Source organism: Paralichthys olivaceus, chromosome 17, assembly GCF_024713975.1.
Source record: "Paralichthys olivaceus isolate ysfri-2021 chromosome 17, ASM2471397v2, whole genome shotgun sequence".
In the NCBI taxonomy this organism is placed as follows: Eukaryota; Metazoa; Chordata; class Actinopteri; order Pleuronectiformes; family Paralichthyidae; genus Paralichthys; species Paralichthys olivaceus.
Window position 1 is genome coordinate 1294481 of NC_091109.1, and position 17144 is coordinate 1311624.

At 43.2% G+C, this 17144-nt stretch overlaps 1 protein-coding gene across 4 annotated transcripts in view; it reads left to right on the top strand.

The window, feature by feature from the left end:
* Positions 1-17144, top strand: part of asap1b (ArfGAP with SH3 domain, ankyrin repeat and PH domain 1b) — a 46785-nt gene that overhangs the window by 21033 nt on the left and 8608 nt on the right. For all 4 annotated transcript variants that reach the window (XM_069512476.1, XM_069512477.1, XM_020087489.2 and 1 more), the window contains exons 5-20: positions 194-243; positions 477-606; positions 3729-3814; positions 5415-5490; positions 5728-5814; positions 6814-6914; positions 7040-7109; positions 8670-8757; positions 9059-9107; positions 10754-10920; positions 13372-13505; positions 13742-13833; positions 13923-14109; positions 15444-15529; positions 16342-16457; positions 16550-16617. In XM_069512476.1, coding sequence (XP_069368577.1) covers positions 194-243; positions 477-606; positions 3729-3814; positions 5415-5490; positions 5728-5814; positions 6814-6914; positions 7040-7109; positions 8670-8757; positions 9059-9107; positions 10754-10920; positions 13372-13505; positions 13742-13833; positions 13923-14109; positions 15444-15529; positions 16342-16457; positions 16550-16617 — 1587 coding nt within the window. The remainder of the gene's footprint in view (positions 1-193; positions 244-476; positions 607-3728; positions 3815-5414; positions 5491-5727; positions 5815-6813; positions 6915-7039; positions 7110-8669; positions 8758-9058; positions 9108-10753; positions 10921-13371; positions 13506-13741; positions 13834-13922; positions 14110-15443; positions 15530-16341; positions 16458-16549; positions 16618-17144) is intronic.

Below are 17144 nucleotides of genomic sequence, written 5' to 3' on the forward strand. Positions count from 1 at the left end.
ACTGGGTCATGAACCCTTGGTGTTCGAGAACAAGGAAGGGGAGCAGTCACTTGCTGTGCGTCCAGTGCATAAATCGTGAGCGGAATGAGACATGTGCTGTGTCTCTGGTAGCGATCCAACTCTGCAAATAACTTGGTTCCCATGGTGACCTCTTTGTAGTTTGGCTGATGCTTGCCCTCCTGTGTTTCTGCAGGACATAAAGAAGCCCTTTGACAAAGCATGGAAGGACTACGAGGCCAAGTTGTAAGTGGATATTTAAAGTCTGCTGTTGTAATCCTGCATATGTGCATCATCTCGCTCATTGCCGTGTTCTGAATAATGGATCAAACGGTGTTAGTAACATACAACAATTTAGTTTGGCTCTTCCAGGAGAAGTTACTGCACACATTTTGCAGCACAAGCCTACCCACGAAGTCAAGAACATGTGAAAAGGAGAAGCACACTCATGTATTGATTTGTTCTCTCCTCTGTGTCAGTACAAAGATAGAGAAGGAGAAGCGAGAGCACGCCAAGCAGCACGGGATGATACGCACCGAGATCACCGGGGCTGAGATCGCTGAGGAGATGGAGAAGGAGCGGCGTCTCTTTCAGCTCCAGATGTGTGAGGTAAGTAGCAAAAACGTGACTGTGGACCTCATTCAGAGCTGCATGAACACGCTATCTGCATCTGGAAATCCTGGGTGTGGATAGGAACAAACGGCCAAAACCCATACAGTGACATAGTGTGGCCACTGAAGCAAAGTTATGATCAGATCTCAGCTGGGAATTCTATCTATTTCATGTGACGTCACTTGAGATAAATATTCGCCCAGTAAGTTGAAAGGCTGCCCAGAAAAAACTACAAGTAGTATCAGCCGCTAGCAGGACCTCCTGAGTGTGCCTATGCCCCACCACTCCGATTTGCATATTAAGATGTGATGGAAGTGCAGGCAGAATTATGATGAGGAGATTGTTAATGAATACCAGTAATAAAGACTGATGGATCAGACTTCATTATCAGGGTTTATTACCAGGTGTAAATGGAGCCAAAAACAGAATGGATGTAGCCGTTTGAGCTGTAATTAAACAGCCTAGCAGTTAGCCAGGTCTCATAATGTATCAGGGCCTTGTGTGCTTTACAGTTATCTTCCATTAGAGCTGCAGACGCATTGTGAACGGTAGTTTTTATCAGAATTGTAAAAGTGCTTTGGTCTAACCTTCAAACCCATGGATCTGTCATTCACACTGCTCTTCCTGGTTTTATCTTCTACTGAAATGAGGTTTTTTGATATACAATATTACATATAAATATTTATTTACTGTTAAAACCCTACTGTATAAAACATTTCTTATTGAACTAGATTTGAATCAAGTTGACTTTTCCCTGAATAATTTAAAGGATAGCTGCAACACTTTGTGCATGAACTTAATTCATGAGGATGTTGCGTACTTCACCAGTCTCTACTTGTCATCCTCAACACTGGACAATGATTAGTTAGTGGATAAGACCCTAAAAGTCTCATGACACACAATGAGTACTTTTTAAATATTTGAGCAGCTAACAGCTCATAAACACTCAAACTGTTTGCCATTCACTTGAAGTGTTTTCAGATGTTCCATTGTTTCTGCAAACGTCTCTGCCTTCAAGTATGTTGCGACACTGTTGTTTTCTTTTCTTTTTTTGTTATTCTCAAAGGCTGTACTTAAAGAAAAGTGACAGTTAGAATTAAGTGCAAAACCAATGTGAGCTCTTTATGTGCCCGAGAGAATCAGAACAAACTGTTAGAGCTCACTGTGCTTTGCCAAAAACCTCTCCGGTGGTGGGTGGTGACGCCTACGCCTTCTTCTGTTTCATCCTGTTAGGACTTTTTCTTTTATATCCAAATTGCATAATCGACCAATGGTTCCTCTGCTGCTGTTGGTTATGTGAACTCGATGCAGTACTTTTCTCTCCCGCCATCTTGCGTGAGGTATTTTTTCTTGCCCACATGGGAGACATTGTATGGCTGTTAAAGTCTATTATAATAATTTAACCCTCTGTGTGATCAATAATGCAGGATGTACGATAATTAGATTATTTTGTGACACTTACATCTGGATAGTAAAAATATGGATCACGTCTCTGTTTAAACATCTCTTCTCACGTGGCGTCTTTTCAGCCTATCAAGCTTGTGATGAGCAACGTGACCGTCATGTTGTGACAACGTCCCGTCCCCTGCTCTTGTTTCATATGATCATTTTCTTTTAAATACGATAATTTTAAGCTTCTATGATACTTCTGGCAGCGTTGGCTCACATCGACAGTACTAAAAGCTAATATTAGCGTGTTCCATTGCTATTTTAGCAACTTCACTGGCTGGCGAGAAAGCAAATTCAGTATTAATCTGATCCAATCCAAATCAAAGCCCTTCATTTTAATTTCTCCTTCTGATAGCTCTGAGGATGCTAAAGTTACTTGCTAAGTAGTCTGGTAGCTCAGTTTAAAACCCTTTCACAGGGTGTTCAGAGCAGCTGACACACTTTTTAAACTGATATTTTATCCGTCTTTCTTTATCTGAGGCATTTATTGAATTGATCCTACTTTGTCTTATGTAAGAGACATTTTTTGAGACAAATTCATATTTCTGAAGCTGCCAATAAAACAGACGAGACAGAATAATCACAATCACCAGAGATATCCTAAATCAACAGTCATCCTGACTGGAAATCTCTCTGCTGCTGTTGTTGTGTGCGGGGCAGTTGCTGCAGTCTGTTCATCCCACTTAACCTCATTTCTCTGTGTTGCGTGCACTCTCTCGCTCTCACGCTCTCTCACCATGTTACTCAATCACCAGATTACAGGATGCTCTCACTCTCTCACCCTTTTCATCCTACGCTGTCAGCGAAGGAGTGTGGAAAGGCAGGGATCAGCGGGCTGCATTATATTCTGCCCAGACACGGCAGCAGTTTTAGCGTCGCTGCTCATTCACACAAAAGAGTTCAAACATGCACATGAGGCAGCGCTCTCCAAAACACTGAACCCACACAAGGCTCAGACAAAATGTGGATAATCTCCCATCCAGTGAGCACAGTCAGGCAGACAAAGGGACAGCACATGCATGCATACACACATAGATGCACACACACACACATACACACACACACACACGTATGAACCCATGCATTCACATACATGGTATATTGAAACGGTATGTTGGCATCTGAAGCTTCACAACGGTTTACTAGTTTTGATTTGACTGTGGAGCTGAAAGTGGTCTTTAGCTGTGACTCTTTGTAAATCTCTGTGGATTGGCAGACTGTGGGATTAACTCTGATTAAGATTATCCTTTTTTTCGTTTGTTTAGTGGGAGCGCAGTCTGAAGACATTTGTTTTGAATCCTCAGACACCCAGACAGAGCCAACAAAGCTCTTCCACTGGAGGCTTCTTTCTCTTTTTCTTCATAATGCTAATATAAAATATTTTTCCTCACCCTTTTGAAACTTTATTTAGATCAAAGCAGAGCGATGGTATTCTCTTGTACAACAAGGCATTTCCTTCTGTGTTTACCAGTCTAGTCCCCACTCCCACAGTGTGATGGCCGTCTTCGCTCGTACATGAAAGGCTTCATGGGGCACTCACTCAGATGTGATTAGCATAATGCAGAATGTACATACGGCAAAGCAGAGTCTTTTCTCTCTCTGTCTAACAGCATTGCCACAACCTGAATTTCAACTCGTTGATGAACTCTGCACCTCTCTTTATCTTGCAGTACCTGATCAAAGTAAACGAGATCAAGACCAAGAAAGGAGTGGACCTCCTCCAGAACCTGATTAAGTATTACCACGCACAGTGCAAGTAAGTACCACCTTAATCCCCCAAACCTGATTTTGCAAATCTCCCCTGTAGGGAAAAAGGTCATCGCTCTCCCTTTGCAGCTCTTGATTTCAATTTCCTATCACGTAATGATTCTCAGATCAGAAGGGTGCATCATTTTGTGTGTGTGTGTGTGTGTGTGTGTATATATAGCTCTCATAAATATGCACAGGTCATCATACAGATGTGTTCTGACAGCTGTGGGGTTTGGTGGGTAAATAAGTGGATGCGCTTCGTGCCAGAATTGCAACTCAGAACGCCCCGTCACACAATGACAAATTTTCTGTCAGCGTTGCTAGGTCCTGTCATAACACCGGGACAAAACAATGTACTTCCCTGTTAATCTGTTCAACCTGGGCCTCAATGGATAGAAAAGCTGCACCGGTGATGGATTAGAGGCATAAATGCAGCGGATGGAGAGCTGAGTGTGTGATTGCTTACAGCCGAGAAAAGATACAGACAATTTGAAAGCTTGCGTTCATTTTACGGTCCAAATCATTTCATTCACAAAAGAAAGTTAAGCGATAAAAGCAGAATTCAGTGTGTGTTAACATCTTGTTCACATCTCAGTTGTAGAGATTTGGGAAAGACAGACTCCAAAACTTCAAGGTTTGCAGTAAATGCGATCCTGGAACTTGCAGGCATGACCCATCTCCTCATGTTTGTTATTACTTCTCTCGCATGCTGAAGCACAGTCTCTTTCTGAGATGAAAGAGTATGAATAGGGCTAGTGAATCAGCTACAGGGATTCCCAGGAGGCTGCTTTCTGTGTTTACTTTCAGCTGAACTCAAAGCGTGTGAGTGTGTGATTTCTGTTAAGTAATTTCTAAAGCTCACGGAGGCTCTCACTCCTGGCCCCTAAATGACAATGTTATTGATGGATCTGCATTTTCCTAAATTTCGGTAGAGAAAAACTTCACATCACAAACAAGGGATTTTTTGAGAAAACTAATTTTATCAGATGAAACTAATATTCTTTAAAGACTTGGTATTGGGTCGGTACATACATATTTGAGTGTCATCCGACCCGGAATTTTGCAGCAGTGTCACTTCTAATGCTGAATAAGTATAAACATCTCTTAATGGAGAGCTGGATGGACTGGGAGGGGAGTAAAAGACAACAAGCAAAAAAGAGGCAGAAGAGCATGTAATGAAATGAGGAAAGGAAGATGTATGGTCTGAGAAGAAGAGAGTAGTGGTCAGTGTGGGAGGAGAGAGAGAGAGGGAGAGATAGGGGAGGGTCATTAGTGGTGATTTGCAGCCGCAGCGCTGCATCGAGGTGTGCACCACTCACAGATCTGTAATTGATTTCAGGATGTGCTAAGCACCTCTGCAAATTTCCTTCAGACTCGGCCAGCCACGATTTCTGTGCCAAGAGGCAAAGTTGCCAGACGGAGTCGGGCTATACATTAAACATAAACTGCACCAGTTCCTCTCTGTGTGACCTTCATCGCAGCCAAAAAGAGAGCGTATTGTGATGCCTGACATTTGCAGAGTAGTTCCCGTAAATTACTGATGTGGCCCATATTTATTCTAGTGAATGTTAATGTCAGTGAGACTCACACGTTCCTCTGTTCTGCAGTTTCTTTCAAGATGGCTTGAAGACAGCGGATAAGCTGAAGCAGTACATCGAGAAGCTGGCAGCTGATCTCTACAATGTAAATACTCATACCTTCACCTTCTCACCTCTTCCAACAACTGCATCCTTCAGCTTTGGAGGTTTTTTCTCAACTGAATCATATTTGATGTTTTTGAGAATTTTCCTTTTTTTTCTTTCCCTGCTGCATTTTTCATATGTGAAATTCAGAGTCAGGGAAATTGGGTCCGGGCGTTTTGTTTGTCTGCAAACAGATTTTGTGTATCTCTTCCTCAACATAGCTTTATTTTCTCCACAGATTAAACAAACTCAGGATGAGGAGAAGAAGCAGTTAACTGCCCTGCGTGATCTGATCAAGTCCTCCCTCCAGCTGGACCAGAAGGAGGTAGGCAGATCACACCCACACACACCAAGGCCAAATGAGAACTTGTAGCAGGTGATATTCTGACTGCACCAGCTCAAACAGACAAATATTTGGCTGAACACAGTCAGCGTAGGGACGAGTCAGCCATTCCAGCCGTATTTAAAACCGCCTCCATGTCTGACCACGCACACGCTCTCACTCTGGCCACTACCAGGTTTGGAGCTTGTCTCCTGCAGCACAGAGCGAGTGCCCAGTGCTGTACCATGCTGGTAGCCAGTGTGTGGTAGGCTTTGCTGGTGACCAGTGTTGTGCCTCACTGGCTGCTCAGTGGAGAGCCACTCACTGCCAGACTTAACACCACACACACACACACACACACACACACACACATTCAAAACACAGCCAACCCTGGCCTTGTTTATCTACAAGATAAATCTGTTGCGGCTATACATTGCTTTTTTTTCCACTGTCCCCTTAGTTCACACTCTCAGTTTTCTGTTCTGCATGAAACAACTAACACCTATAGAGCCCTTCACATTTCATTCACACCTTCTGTAGTGTCTCTCAGTAATAGCACAAGCTATTTGAAGGGAGAAAACACAAGAGATTGTTGATTTCAGCGAGCACACGGACAGGCAACACACATTTTTCACACTCACCGCCTGCACCTGAACTGGATCTTTCACACCTCTTCCCTCTATCTCCCCCCTCTGCCTTCTGCTTGTCTGGAATCAAGTCTAGAAGAGTAAGTGCTGGTGCATGTGGAGCATGCTGGCATCCGTCTATTATGCTTGACAGTGAAGTGGTTTGACCCATTAGAGATGTCAAAGTGCATGTGTTGTAGATTTTCATCTTCTGTTAGCACTCTCACTTTGGTTTTGAGAAGAGACCCTGTACTTTTGATCAGATAATTAGTTTCTTGTGTGTCTGTGTCTGTGATGCATGTGTTCACATACCTTCTCTGTACCTGCTTTGTGTTGAACATTTTTGAGTTTGCGTGAATTGTGTGCGTTTGCGCAGGACTCTCAGAGTAAGCAGGGTGGATACAGCATGCACCAGCTGCAGGGAAACAAGGAGTTTGGCAGTGAGAAGAAAGGCTATCTGCTGAAGAAGAGTGACGGGTGAGTGGAGAACACGGCCATTGTTTAAAAACGCTGCGCCGCACAGAACATGTTGCATTAACATTTAAAGACGAAAGACACGACAGCCCCTTCACTAATGTGTGTACCCCCCCTCTCTCACACAGACTAAGGAAGGTGTGGCAGAGGAGGCAGTGCTCAGTGAAGGGGGGCATGCTCACCATCTCTCATGCCACAGTGAGTACACACACACACACACACACACACATGCACAAACTGCCTGACCCCCCCACAAGTAACTATCAAAGGGAGAGCATCATCATTCGGGAAAGTTGTGTTTTTTCTCAATCTGGAGGCTGCAAGGCTGGAATTGACATAGATGGGTTGTCATGGCAACAGTGCCCCCCCCCCCCCCCCCCCCAACAACCATGAGCTTTCCCCACCACCTCCCCTCCCCCCTCCGCCTGCTGCGCCTCGGTGACTCATCTCGTAGCGAGTGCGAGCGCACTGTATATGCTGTCACGTCTATTGCATTGTCTCCGCTCTGCAGCAGCAGCAGAGAATCAGCTCAGTGTGATTTCCTCTTTTTTCTTTTGTAAATCTTTGTGAAAAGAATCAAACTGGAAATAAGAAATCAGAGGACAAATAATTGAAAAGAAAATCTGAAAGTCATTCATTCATCTGTTTCAACTCGACATGGAATCTTCCTCAGGCCTACAAACCAAAAACAGTCATCGTCGTTCAAACTCATCTGCGAGAAGGATCAGCTCTGGCAGCGCATAACGATCATGACCTGCAGTTTTATTCTTCACATTAGCTGTTAGCTGATAGACGTAATGTTAGAGCACGATGTTTGACCTTCACACAGCTGCTGCCTCAAACGTGACATCATTCCTGTGTGTCTGCTGGAAGAGGCTCAGGGGAAGTGGTTTCCTCAGATAGAAACTGAAAGGTTTCCGTTTGAAGCGACTAAATCTTACACCTCACTTTGTACAGTCTGACCTAGTGAGATGTAGTGAGACAAGAGCTTCTAATCAATTCTCCCCATCTACCACCAATCCAAGTTTATCTCCTCTTCAGCCCTTGCGGCAGCTGAACTCTAGGTGACTCTCGTTGACATGGTGGGGCGGCAGCGGGCCAGCAGAGCTCCGAGGCTCGTCAAAGCCTGTTAGCGTTTCATTAGCACGTGCCCCGGCCCCTCCTCTGGCACGGCACTGGCAGGAGACAATGCTCAGTGTACATGTGCCAACTGGGCCCATTATTACAGTACACAGCCCAGCCAGCCAGCACGGTCCAGTTTCCAAATGGGCACCAGGAAAGCCTTGAGGTCAGATTGTTGTTCAACAGTTTGACGGTTTTGTAGCTTGGATTTAGTGAATAATTAAACTTCTTATTTCTATATTTGGATCATGGCAGTAAAGTTATTAAAATAATAAATATAAAATCAACAGCAATTCGAATGATTGATTAATGCAAGTTGTTTTATCGTGATAAAAGTTAGAGCTGATGCTGATACTTTTATAAACATTAATACACATCTTCTCTGCCTTGTTTACTCTGAACATGAGGAACTTTTGCTTTTTTCACTGTTTTCTTTGGTTGTTGGACAAAATAAATCCATTTCTCCTTCTCATGAGCTTTTTTCACTATTTTCCGACGTTTCATACTTTGAACAGTTGGTACTTTTAGGAGTTGTATGAGAAATCTTTGCATTATCATATAGAGCCTTCAGTGTCAGATATTGTGCATTGTCGGGATTGAATGTCTTTGTAATCCTGAATCTGTTCATGTTTGCAGTCCAACAGGCAGCCGGTCAAACTCAACCTGCTCACCTGCCAGGTCAAACCGAGTGCAGAGGACAGGAAGTGCTTTGATCTCATTTCTCGTAAGTTTAACACACACACTCTCGCACACACACACACACACACACACTGTTCGTGCCAGAATGGATCAGTTACGTAGAATTACATTAGCAATGCTGAACGTTGGGAAGGAGTTTATTGAACAAAAACATCAAGGAAAAATAATCTGTGGTTATTCAACACAGTTTTGTACGAAAGAACATTTTTAGAAAGTTATACAACAGATATCTTATGACAAGTCTTATATTTTATTAGTTAACAGTGTGCTGTCTGATGAGTCTCATTACAAAGCTTATTTAACATCGTGGTGTCTGTTTTTCACAGATAATCGGACATATCATTTCCAAGCTGAAGATGAACAAGAGTTTGTCATGTGAGTACTTCAGAGTAACCTGGCTTATGGCCTTTTACCCAAATCTATTTGTTCACTTCGAAAGTTGTCATCTACCGAGAGAGACAGTTGAGAGCGTGAGGGTGAGAGGGCAGCGGTGGAATTTGTGGTCAACCTCAACCTGCCGTACCCCATGCAGTCAGACACACGTAGATTGTTGATGAATTTTATCATGGTTATTGTATCTGCAAGCAGATTCACATTCTATGAAACAAAAAGTAATGTTTGTGACTGCTGCAGATCGATGCAACATTAGCTTCTATGTGCATAACATGAGCTAAACTCTCAGCTGCTGAGTTGAAATGAATTTGTTTAAAAACGAAGATGAACATTCTGCTCTAAATTAAATGTTAATTTTGGCTGCAAATAAGTCAATAAAATGTCTTGACACTGTGAAAAATACCAGTTTAAATGTATTAAAGCCCAAGATTATGCTTTCAAGCTGCTTGTCAAATGAACCAAAATTATTGAGTTTGCATTTATGTAAAACATAAAAAAGATGACAGCTCTCACGATTGAGAAGCTGAAATCAATTAGCATTAACAATTGTCAACCATAGTTAATTAATTACATGTTTCAGCTCTATTGTAAGTTTCAGACCATGCTAATGGAACCATGAAAACCTCATATTCACAAGAGTCAGAATGAAGAAATAACACGGTTTTGCTTCTCGGGACAAAAACACACTGAATCATTGAGAGAAAACTGAATTCAATCACACTGAATCTCCTCGAGCTGTCTGGACTAAAACGCTCTTGAGTTGAAACACACTTTGATTTCTGACACTCCAGTCCTCTGCATGTTCCTCCTCTGATGACGGGAACTTTGTTTTATCCTTCCTGTGGTTGTGTTGCCTGGTTCAGTGCCGCTGGAACACTCTGAACCTCTATGTACATGTCGTTCCTCTGGGATCCAGCTCTCTGCTCCTCGCCGCCTGCTCTGTCACGCACCTCCAACTGCAGCAGCCGCAGCATCTTCATGGGATTTTTCATCAAATATTTAGTACTCCATAGGGCTCCTGCTTTAGGCAATCATGCTCCCTTTCAATTAGGCTGGGAGGGTGTTATAATGCGAACACAGAAGTGCTTGGACTCAGCAGCTGTACACCTTCGCGTCTACAGATTAAAATACCTTGTTTTTTCACACTTATTGATAAACAGACAATCTAACACATCGGTCTGCGCTCCCACTCCCTGTCTGGCCTCTGGCTTTACAAACAGCACTGAGTGACAGTGACAGAGGAAATGCTGACGTCAGGCTCATAAAGCTCACTCAACTGAGTGTGGGCCGCTTCAGTGGGTAGAGTGTAGGAGTTGCAGGAGGCCATGTTTGAAATGCTTCTGCAGTGTTTCCTGTGTGATTGTTAATGAGCCACAGTGTCTGCTTGTGTTCCACCTTTTCACATGAAATAAATCTGCAGGCACTAAAGACCATTGAAGATTTATCAATCAAACCTATTCAGCTATAACATTTTAATACACCTAAGTTTATTGCCTCAGACGTTTTTGCTTAAGATGTATTAATTATTGTGTTTAATAAATTAATATTTTGGGTGTTTGAGTCTTAACAATGACAAATATTCCATAGTTCCAGCTTCATCTCAATTCATGACTTGTTTCCTCTTGCAGCTGGATCTCGGTGCTGACCAACAGTAAGGAGGAGGCGTTGAACATGGCGTTTCGTGGTGAGCAGAGCAGCGGAGGCGAAGATGGATTAGAGGATCTCACTAAAGCCATCATAGAGGACGTGCTGCGGATGCCAGGCAACGAAATCTGCTGTGACTGTGGAGCTGCAGGTGTGTTCTTCTGCTGTTTGTGTGTCCAGACAGGTTTCAAATGTATCTACATACACACACCCTACTCCTGTTTTCTCCTTAGTCATCGCTCACCTTGTTATGGGAAAAGGACAAACGCCTTCACTTCAGCATTTTCACATTCAACTGTGAGCTGCTGTTTGATTTAATCCCACGCAGCAATCTTGATTTCTTTGCAATGTCACAGCCACTGGTGAGACGGCAATGGAACAAGCTGCAGTGCGCCTTCACCAGCAGTCTTTAATAAACAAGAGCGTGCACGTACGTGCACTAGTGTTGTTAGCATTCAGGACACAATCCGATCTCAGTCCTCCCCCACATTTAGAAGCAAAGACTCAGCACTTAAGAGCGGCGTAGACATTCAGGCCCTCTGACACTTAGCACACAACCACACACACACACTCTCACATTGCCCTACGTCAACATAAACACACGCAGCAGCTCGGACCGACGGGAGGACTTTATGCTCTGAGGGGAGAAAAACATTTCTACGCTTTGAGAAACAACGCCATGACATCATGTTCTTATATAAGTCACACACTTTGTCGACTCCTGAAATCTGCAGAAAGGGGAGGTCATCTGTCATGTCTGTTCTCTTGTTGCTGCGTATACATGGTTTCAGTAGTATCACCACCAGATGTGGGTTTAAGCCGTTTGGTTTCTGTTTTTTTTTTTTCCTCAACAAATCAAAAACCATTTTTAGCTTTTGCTGAGGAGATGAAGCCCAGTGCTGATACGTGACCCTTTCCTCGATACTATAAGGAACCTTGTGGTGAAAAGGTCACCTCTTTGTTCCCTCTGAGTGGAAAGAGGACGACTCCATCTTATTTGATATTCTCTGTCTATAACACCCAGCTTTGCAGCTTTAGCATTAAGCAGCTATAGAGGTCACCATGCATTCAGTCATCATGCTCAACATGCACTTTGTGACCTGTCCGCAGCTTGCATCTGTTTATTGTGTAAATGCGCGTGTGCACGTGCCTGCCTGTGCGCACTCTGCTCTGTATGACTCACTGGATTTTGAGCTGCTACCTGACGTGTCCACCGTCCTCTGCTGCTCGGTATTCACTTGTCAGAGTGAGACAGAATGACATCATTCACCTTGCAGCATCACTGAGCTCACAACCAACACGGCAGAGCTATGTGTTGATTGCATCATGGCGCCTTGGCTGTGATGGTGATCAATACAGTGGTTCAGAGCGCACAGCGCGAAGTCCCTGCTGGTACATCTTAGTGTGTTAGTGGCTTTGCTTAGCTCTCGGTTACACAACAGACTTTATCTGCCTCTTTGTGTATGATGTGACTGAGGTCACTGTTAGTGCCCTGGACAGTCCTTCAATTGTCTGAAACATCTATTTTTAAAATTGCCAATAAAATCAATCAATGCGATCAATACATTTGCTTGTGTGAAGCATCCACGTCATTTTCAAGGTTCATGTGGTAGAAATACACGTTTCATCAGCTGACACAAGATTACATGTCGTCAATATCAAGTATTTCAGCTGACGAAGATCAGACTGAGATCGAAATGTGTTTATGTTAATCAGTGTTGTTGTTTGCAGGCTACAGGAATGTAGCCTTGAGCTGCTAGCCCATGTGCTAGCCTCAGTCAATGACTGAAAGGATTAAAATGCAGGGCCGTGGCAGGAAAATAAAATGCTACATCCTGCAGATCCTTCCTGTTTATTAGAATGAATTTCTGTGGACAGATTTGTGTATATCTCTGCAGGATGTTGCAAATTTGGTATCTTAAATTTAAAAAAAATGAAACCCAAAACATATAAAAACAAGCAATGCTGATAAATCTGTAAATGGTGTTTAAAATATGTTTCTTGTTCTCAAGAAGAGCGATGAAAGTGTAGAAAGCGACCACACAGCTTTAGAGAAGTTTTGTATCAGAAAATGTTTCATCTATTGATAACCGTGGTCTGTGGTTTTGATGTCAGTTCCTCACAGTTCAAGTGTAATAGCTTCTGTCGAGGCTTTTTCTCTTGGGTTCAACAATCACACCGGAATGAATCAGTAGAGACACAGAGAAACCAATTCCTCCACTCGCAGCAGCTTTTAAGGGCCACGATACAACATAGCCACAAAATCTTTTTTCACTGAGGAGCATGACGGATGCTTTTTATTACTTTTTATAACTTTTGCTTTTTCATTCGGTAAATATGATTTCTTTAGACCTTTATTTGACCATCTTCCCTGACTGCAATATAAATAGATTCTGGTTATTCAAGTTATATAAATAGATTCTGGTTATTCAAGCTATCGTAACTTGCTGTATTTGGAGCTCTGTTAGTGGTACCAGCTGTTAGTGGTACCTGGTGTGAGGCATGTATCCCAATTGAAAAAGTTTCCCACCGACCTCTGTGGGAACTGTACACTGTAGGAAGCTGGCTGACATGTTTTTTTATATATCGTCTGTGTCTTTAGACCCTAAGTGGCTTTCCACCAACCTGGGGATCCTAACCTGCATCGAGTGCTCTGGCATCCACCGAGAGATGGGGGTCCACATCTCCCGCATCCAGTCTATGGAGCTCGACAAGCTGGGGACCTCAGAACTCTTGGTGAGTCAGAGAATTGCTCTTACGTGTGAGTAAGTAGACTTTGTTAGAGGCAGAGATCCAGGCCCTCGACTATTTCCATCTCTTGTGAAACATTAGAAACAGGGAAGGAGTCATGGAAACTGGGGATAGCACAGAATGTGATTCCTAAAGCAGAAGGGCGTCTTACTCTGTGCTCATCTGGCTCTGATGCTGCTCTACTTTTTAACATGACTGATTTTTCCCTCTTTCTCCCCCAGCTGGCCAAGAATGTAGGGAACAGTAGTTTCAATGAGATCATGGAGGGAAACCTCCCTTCCCCTTCACCAAAGCCCACTCCCTCTAGTGACATGTAAGTTCTCTATGGGTTTCATACCCCAACACTGCACCGAATTCCTCTTCTCTCAAAACTTTGAAAACCATCTTTTTATATTTCCACAGGACGGTAAGGAAGGAGTTCATCAACGCTAAGTATGTGGACCACAAGTATGCGAGGAAGACGTGCACATCTGCGGCAGCTAAGATGATCGACCTGTTTGAGGCGGTTCAGTCCAGGGACCTGCTGGCCCTCGTCCAGGTTTACGCAGAGGGGGTGGAGCTTATGGAGCCGCTACCAGAGGCGGGGCAGGTGAGTCTGACCTTTGTTAGCAGTGATTTCCAACTCCCGGGCTGTGGAATTTAAATTATTTGCTCCAAGGCCACAAGGAAATAATATGATTTGATGTGGAATGATAATAACTTAATAGGAGTCTTTTGCGATACTAGAACATCATGTGGTGTGTCACACTGCATCAATTGTCATCACTCTGTGTTTTGGACACAACTAATGTGGAATCAGATCACAAGAAGTCATCAACCACTTATCTGCCTGGTATGATTGTGTTGCAAGTGAATGAAAGTTTTAGAGTTTCTTTGACAGAAAGAGGAGATGTATTTTAATATTTACATTTGCCTGTAATCTTTGCCAACCTCCTGCGATGACCTCCACATGCATGGATACAGTATATTTCTATCATGCTCAGTGATCTCATACTAAACTAGAAAGCCAGGAATAAGGCCTCCCCACAGCTCCGCACATGTTGCTGCAGCGGTTCATCCTCATGTGAGATTTATTCCTGTCAACCAGTGCTGACACATCACGACCAGTCGGTGAATTATTCGGTGGGTAGGAATGGGCGTAACATTTGGAAAATCTTGAGTCATCTGGATAACTTCACCAGCAGGTGGGGACATCCAACAACCTCCACCACATTGTGTGCCTTAATCTCTGTTGAGTCCCTATTTACTGAAATGACGACATCTGCATTGGCTCAATTCACGAGTCAGCTTTTTTGTTCTGTGCTTTAGCCTCTTTCCTCTTTGTTTCATTGTACCGTACCGTAAACAACATGGGTGGTCACACATAATCTGACAGAAATGGGTCGAGGTTTTATAACAAAGACATAGTTTTTCTCGAATGACAATTTAAATGTGCGTTTGCTGCAACAGAATGAAAGAGGACATCATTTGCTGAGAGAGGGAGCTGCTGCTGCTGCTGCTGTCTGGGCTATCAAGTCTGACTCACCGATATCTGAACCACTGCTGTCAGTGCATCTGAATGGCTGCAGACTGCACAGTGATCCCACTCTCCCCTTAAACCTAGAAAAGGATAGCATTACAGGAATGCATGACGAAATACAACACATTTAACCGTTCCTTCTGTAAATGTAATCGTGTATCTCCATCTTGAATGTTCAATCTAAAGAAATAGCATTTGAGGTTTTAACAAACCAAGTCGCATGCAATCTGCAAGAATCTTCCCAAATCTTAGTTTCGTGTCGGCTTTAATATTATTTTTAGGAGCCATTTTGTTTACTGCAGCTTGTTTAAATGCTGAAAGAGACACAGAGGGAGAGAATACAGAATGGATGCTGCCCAAGATTGTCTCACTGTGTCTTTGCTGTGTTTGATGGCCCCCTGCAGGAAGCCGGAGAGACAGCACTGCACTACTCTGTACGGACTGCTGACCAAACATCACTGCATCTGGTGGACTTCCTTGTGCAGAACAGGTACATTTGTAACAGTCACTTACATGAGAAATGTTGCACAAGCGCCTGGACTGACTCCAGCTTTTTATGCGAGTTTAAACAGCTGTCAAAATGTCTTTGAACACATCAGTGGTTTACAGCTAAATTATGCAGTAAACAACACTTTGGTTGGAAAACACAGTATTAAATATGATCTGTCTGTCTGCTGCGACTCTTTCTTGTTCGGCACTCTGGTCTGTGATAAAGCAGCCGAAGTGCAGAGGAAAGCTTAGTGCTGCACAGCTCAGCTCAGATTCCCACAAGGCAAACAGAAATGGGTCAAGCACTTGTTCTCTCTGCCTTAATTTATTCCTCTTTTCAATTGTTTACCCACCACTGCTTCTACCGCACACAGTCTGTATGCAGAAGAAGCGGGACCCTCTCATTAATTAATAGCTGTGCTCATACAGTGTCATGCTTAGGCCTCATTATTTAAAATATTTCTCTGGGAGCTGCAGAAGATCATAAATGGATTATTTACCTACTGTGACTGTAGCGTTGAAGAGACTGCACAGCTAAAACAGGGTTAGCTCGTCTGTTGTGCTTTATTTTTGCTGTATTGTTTTTTCTTTCAGACTTTTAATGTAAAAGACAGATCTGTGTTTGTTTTCAACCTTTTTCTCTCACAAAATCCTGGATAACAACACATTAACCTGAAGCTTCTGGTCTGTGGAAAACACCCTCAGGCTCTTGACCTGTGTCCTGACTACCTGTGTGTGTGTGTGTGTGTGTGTGTGTGTGTGTGTGTGTGTGTGTGTGTGTGTGTGTGTGTGTGTGTGTGTGTGTTCTCTCAGTGGTAACGTGGATAAGCAGACAGAATGGGGGAACACTGCCCTGCATTACTGCTGCATGTACGAGAAGCCCGAGTGCCTCAAGTTACTCCTGCGGGGCAAGCCGGCTACTGACATCAGTGAGTCACACGTCGAGGTTCATCGTCTCGTTAATGTCATCCGTGCACACATATCAGACCCTAACTGTTGATTATCGCTCCGCTCCCCTCAGCCAATCAGAACGGAGAGACGGCTCTGGATGTTGCCAGGCGACTGAGGAACACTCAGTGCGAGGAGGCAGTAAGTACACGTCTGCCCAGCTGGAGCGTCTGGACACCACAGTAGATTTTAATCGTGTGTAAAGATTTCTAAACATATATGAAAATCACGCAATAAAAATAAAATCAGATGAAATAAACAAAAAGCTGCAGAGCATTGATTGGACACGTGTTGACCAGATAATTCAGAACACTAGATGGCAGTCAAAGGTCTGTCTCCAGCCCCAGGCAACAATGTCAGTAGAGTGGAAATAATTGTTGATGTATGTTTGTTATTAACGCTAATATGAGCGTAGACAAAAAAGCAGCCAGCGTTTCTTTGCGGTACCACTGTATATTGGTCCATTGCTCTCATGTAGATAAGAATAAATAGTGTTTTAGTTTTATGTAAAGCTGAGTCATTTTAAACAATTCTTCACTTCACTTCAAGTCTTGTTCAAGCAAATAATTCATCAAATTAATTTTTCATACAGTAAATTCTTAATATATCAGAATATATTTGGTTGTTAGACAAACAAAAAAGCACATTGGAATGTATCAGCTTGGACG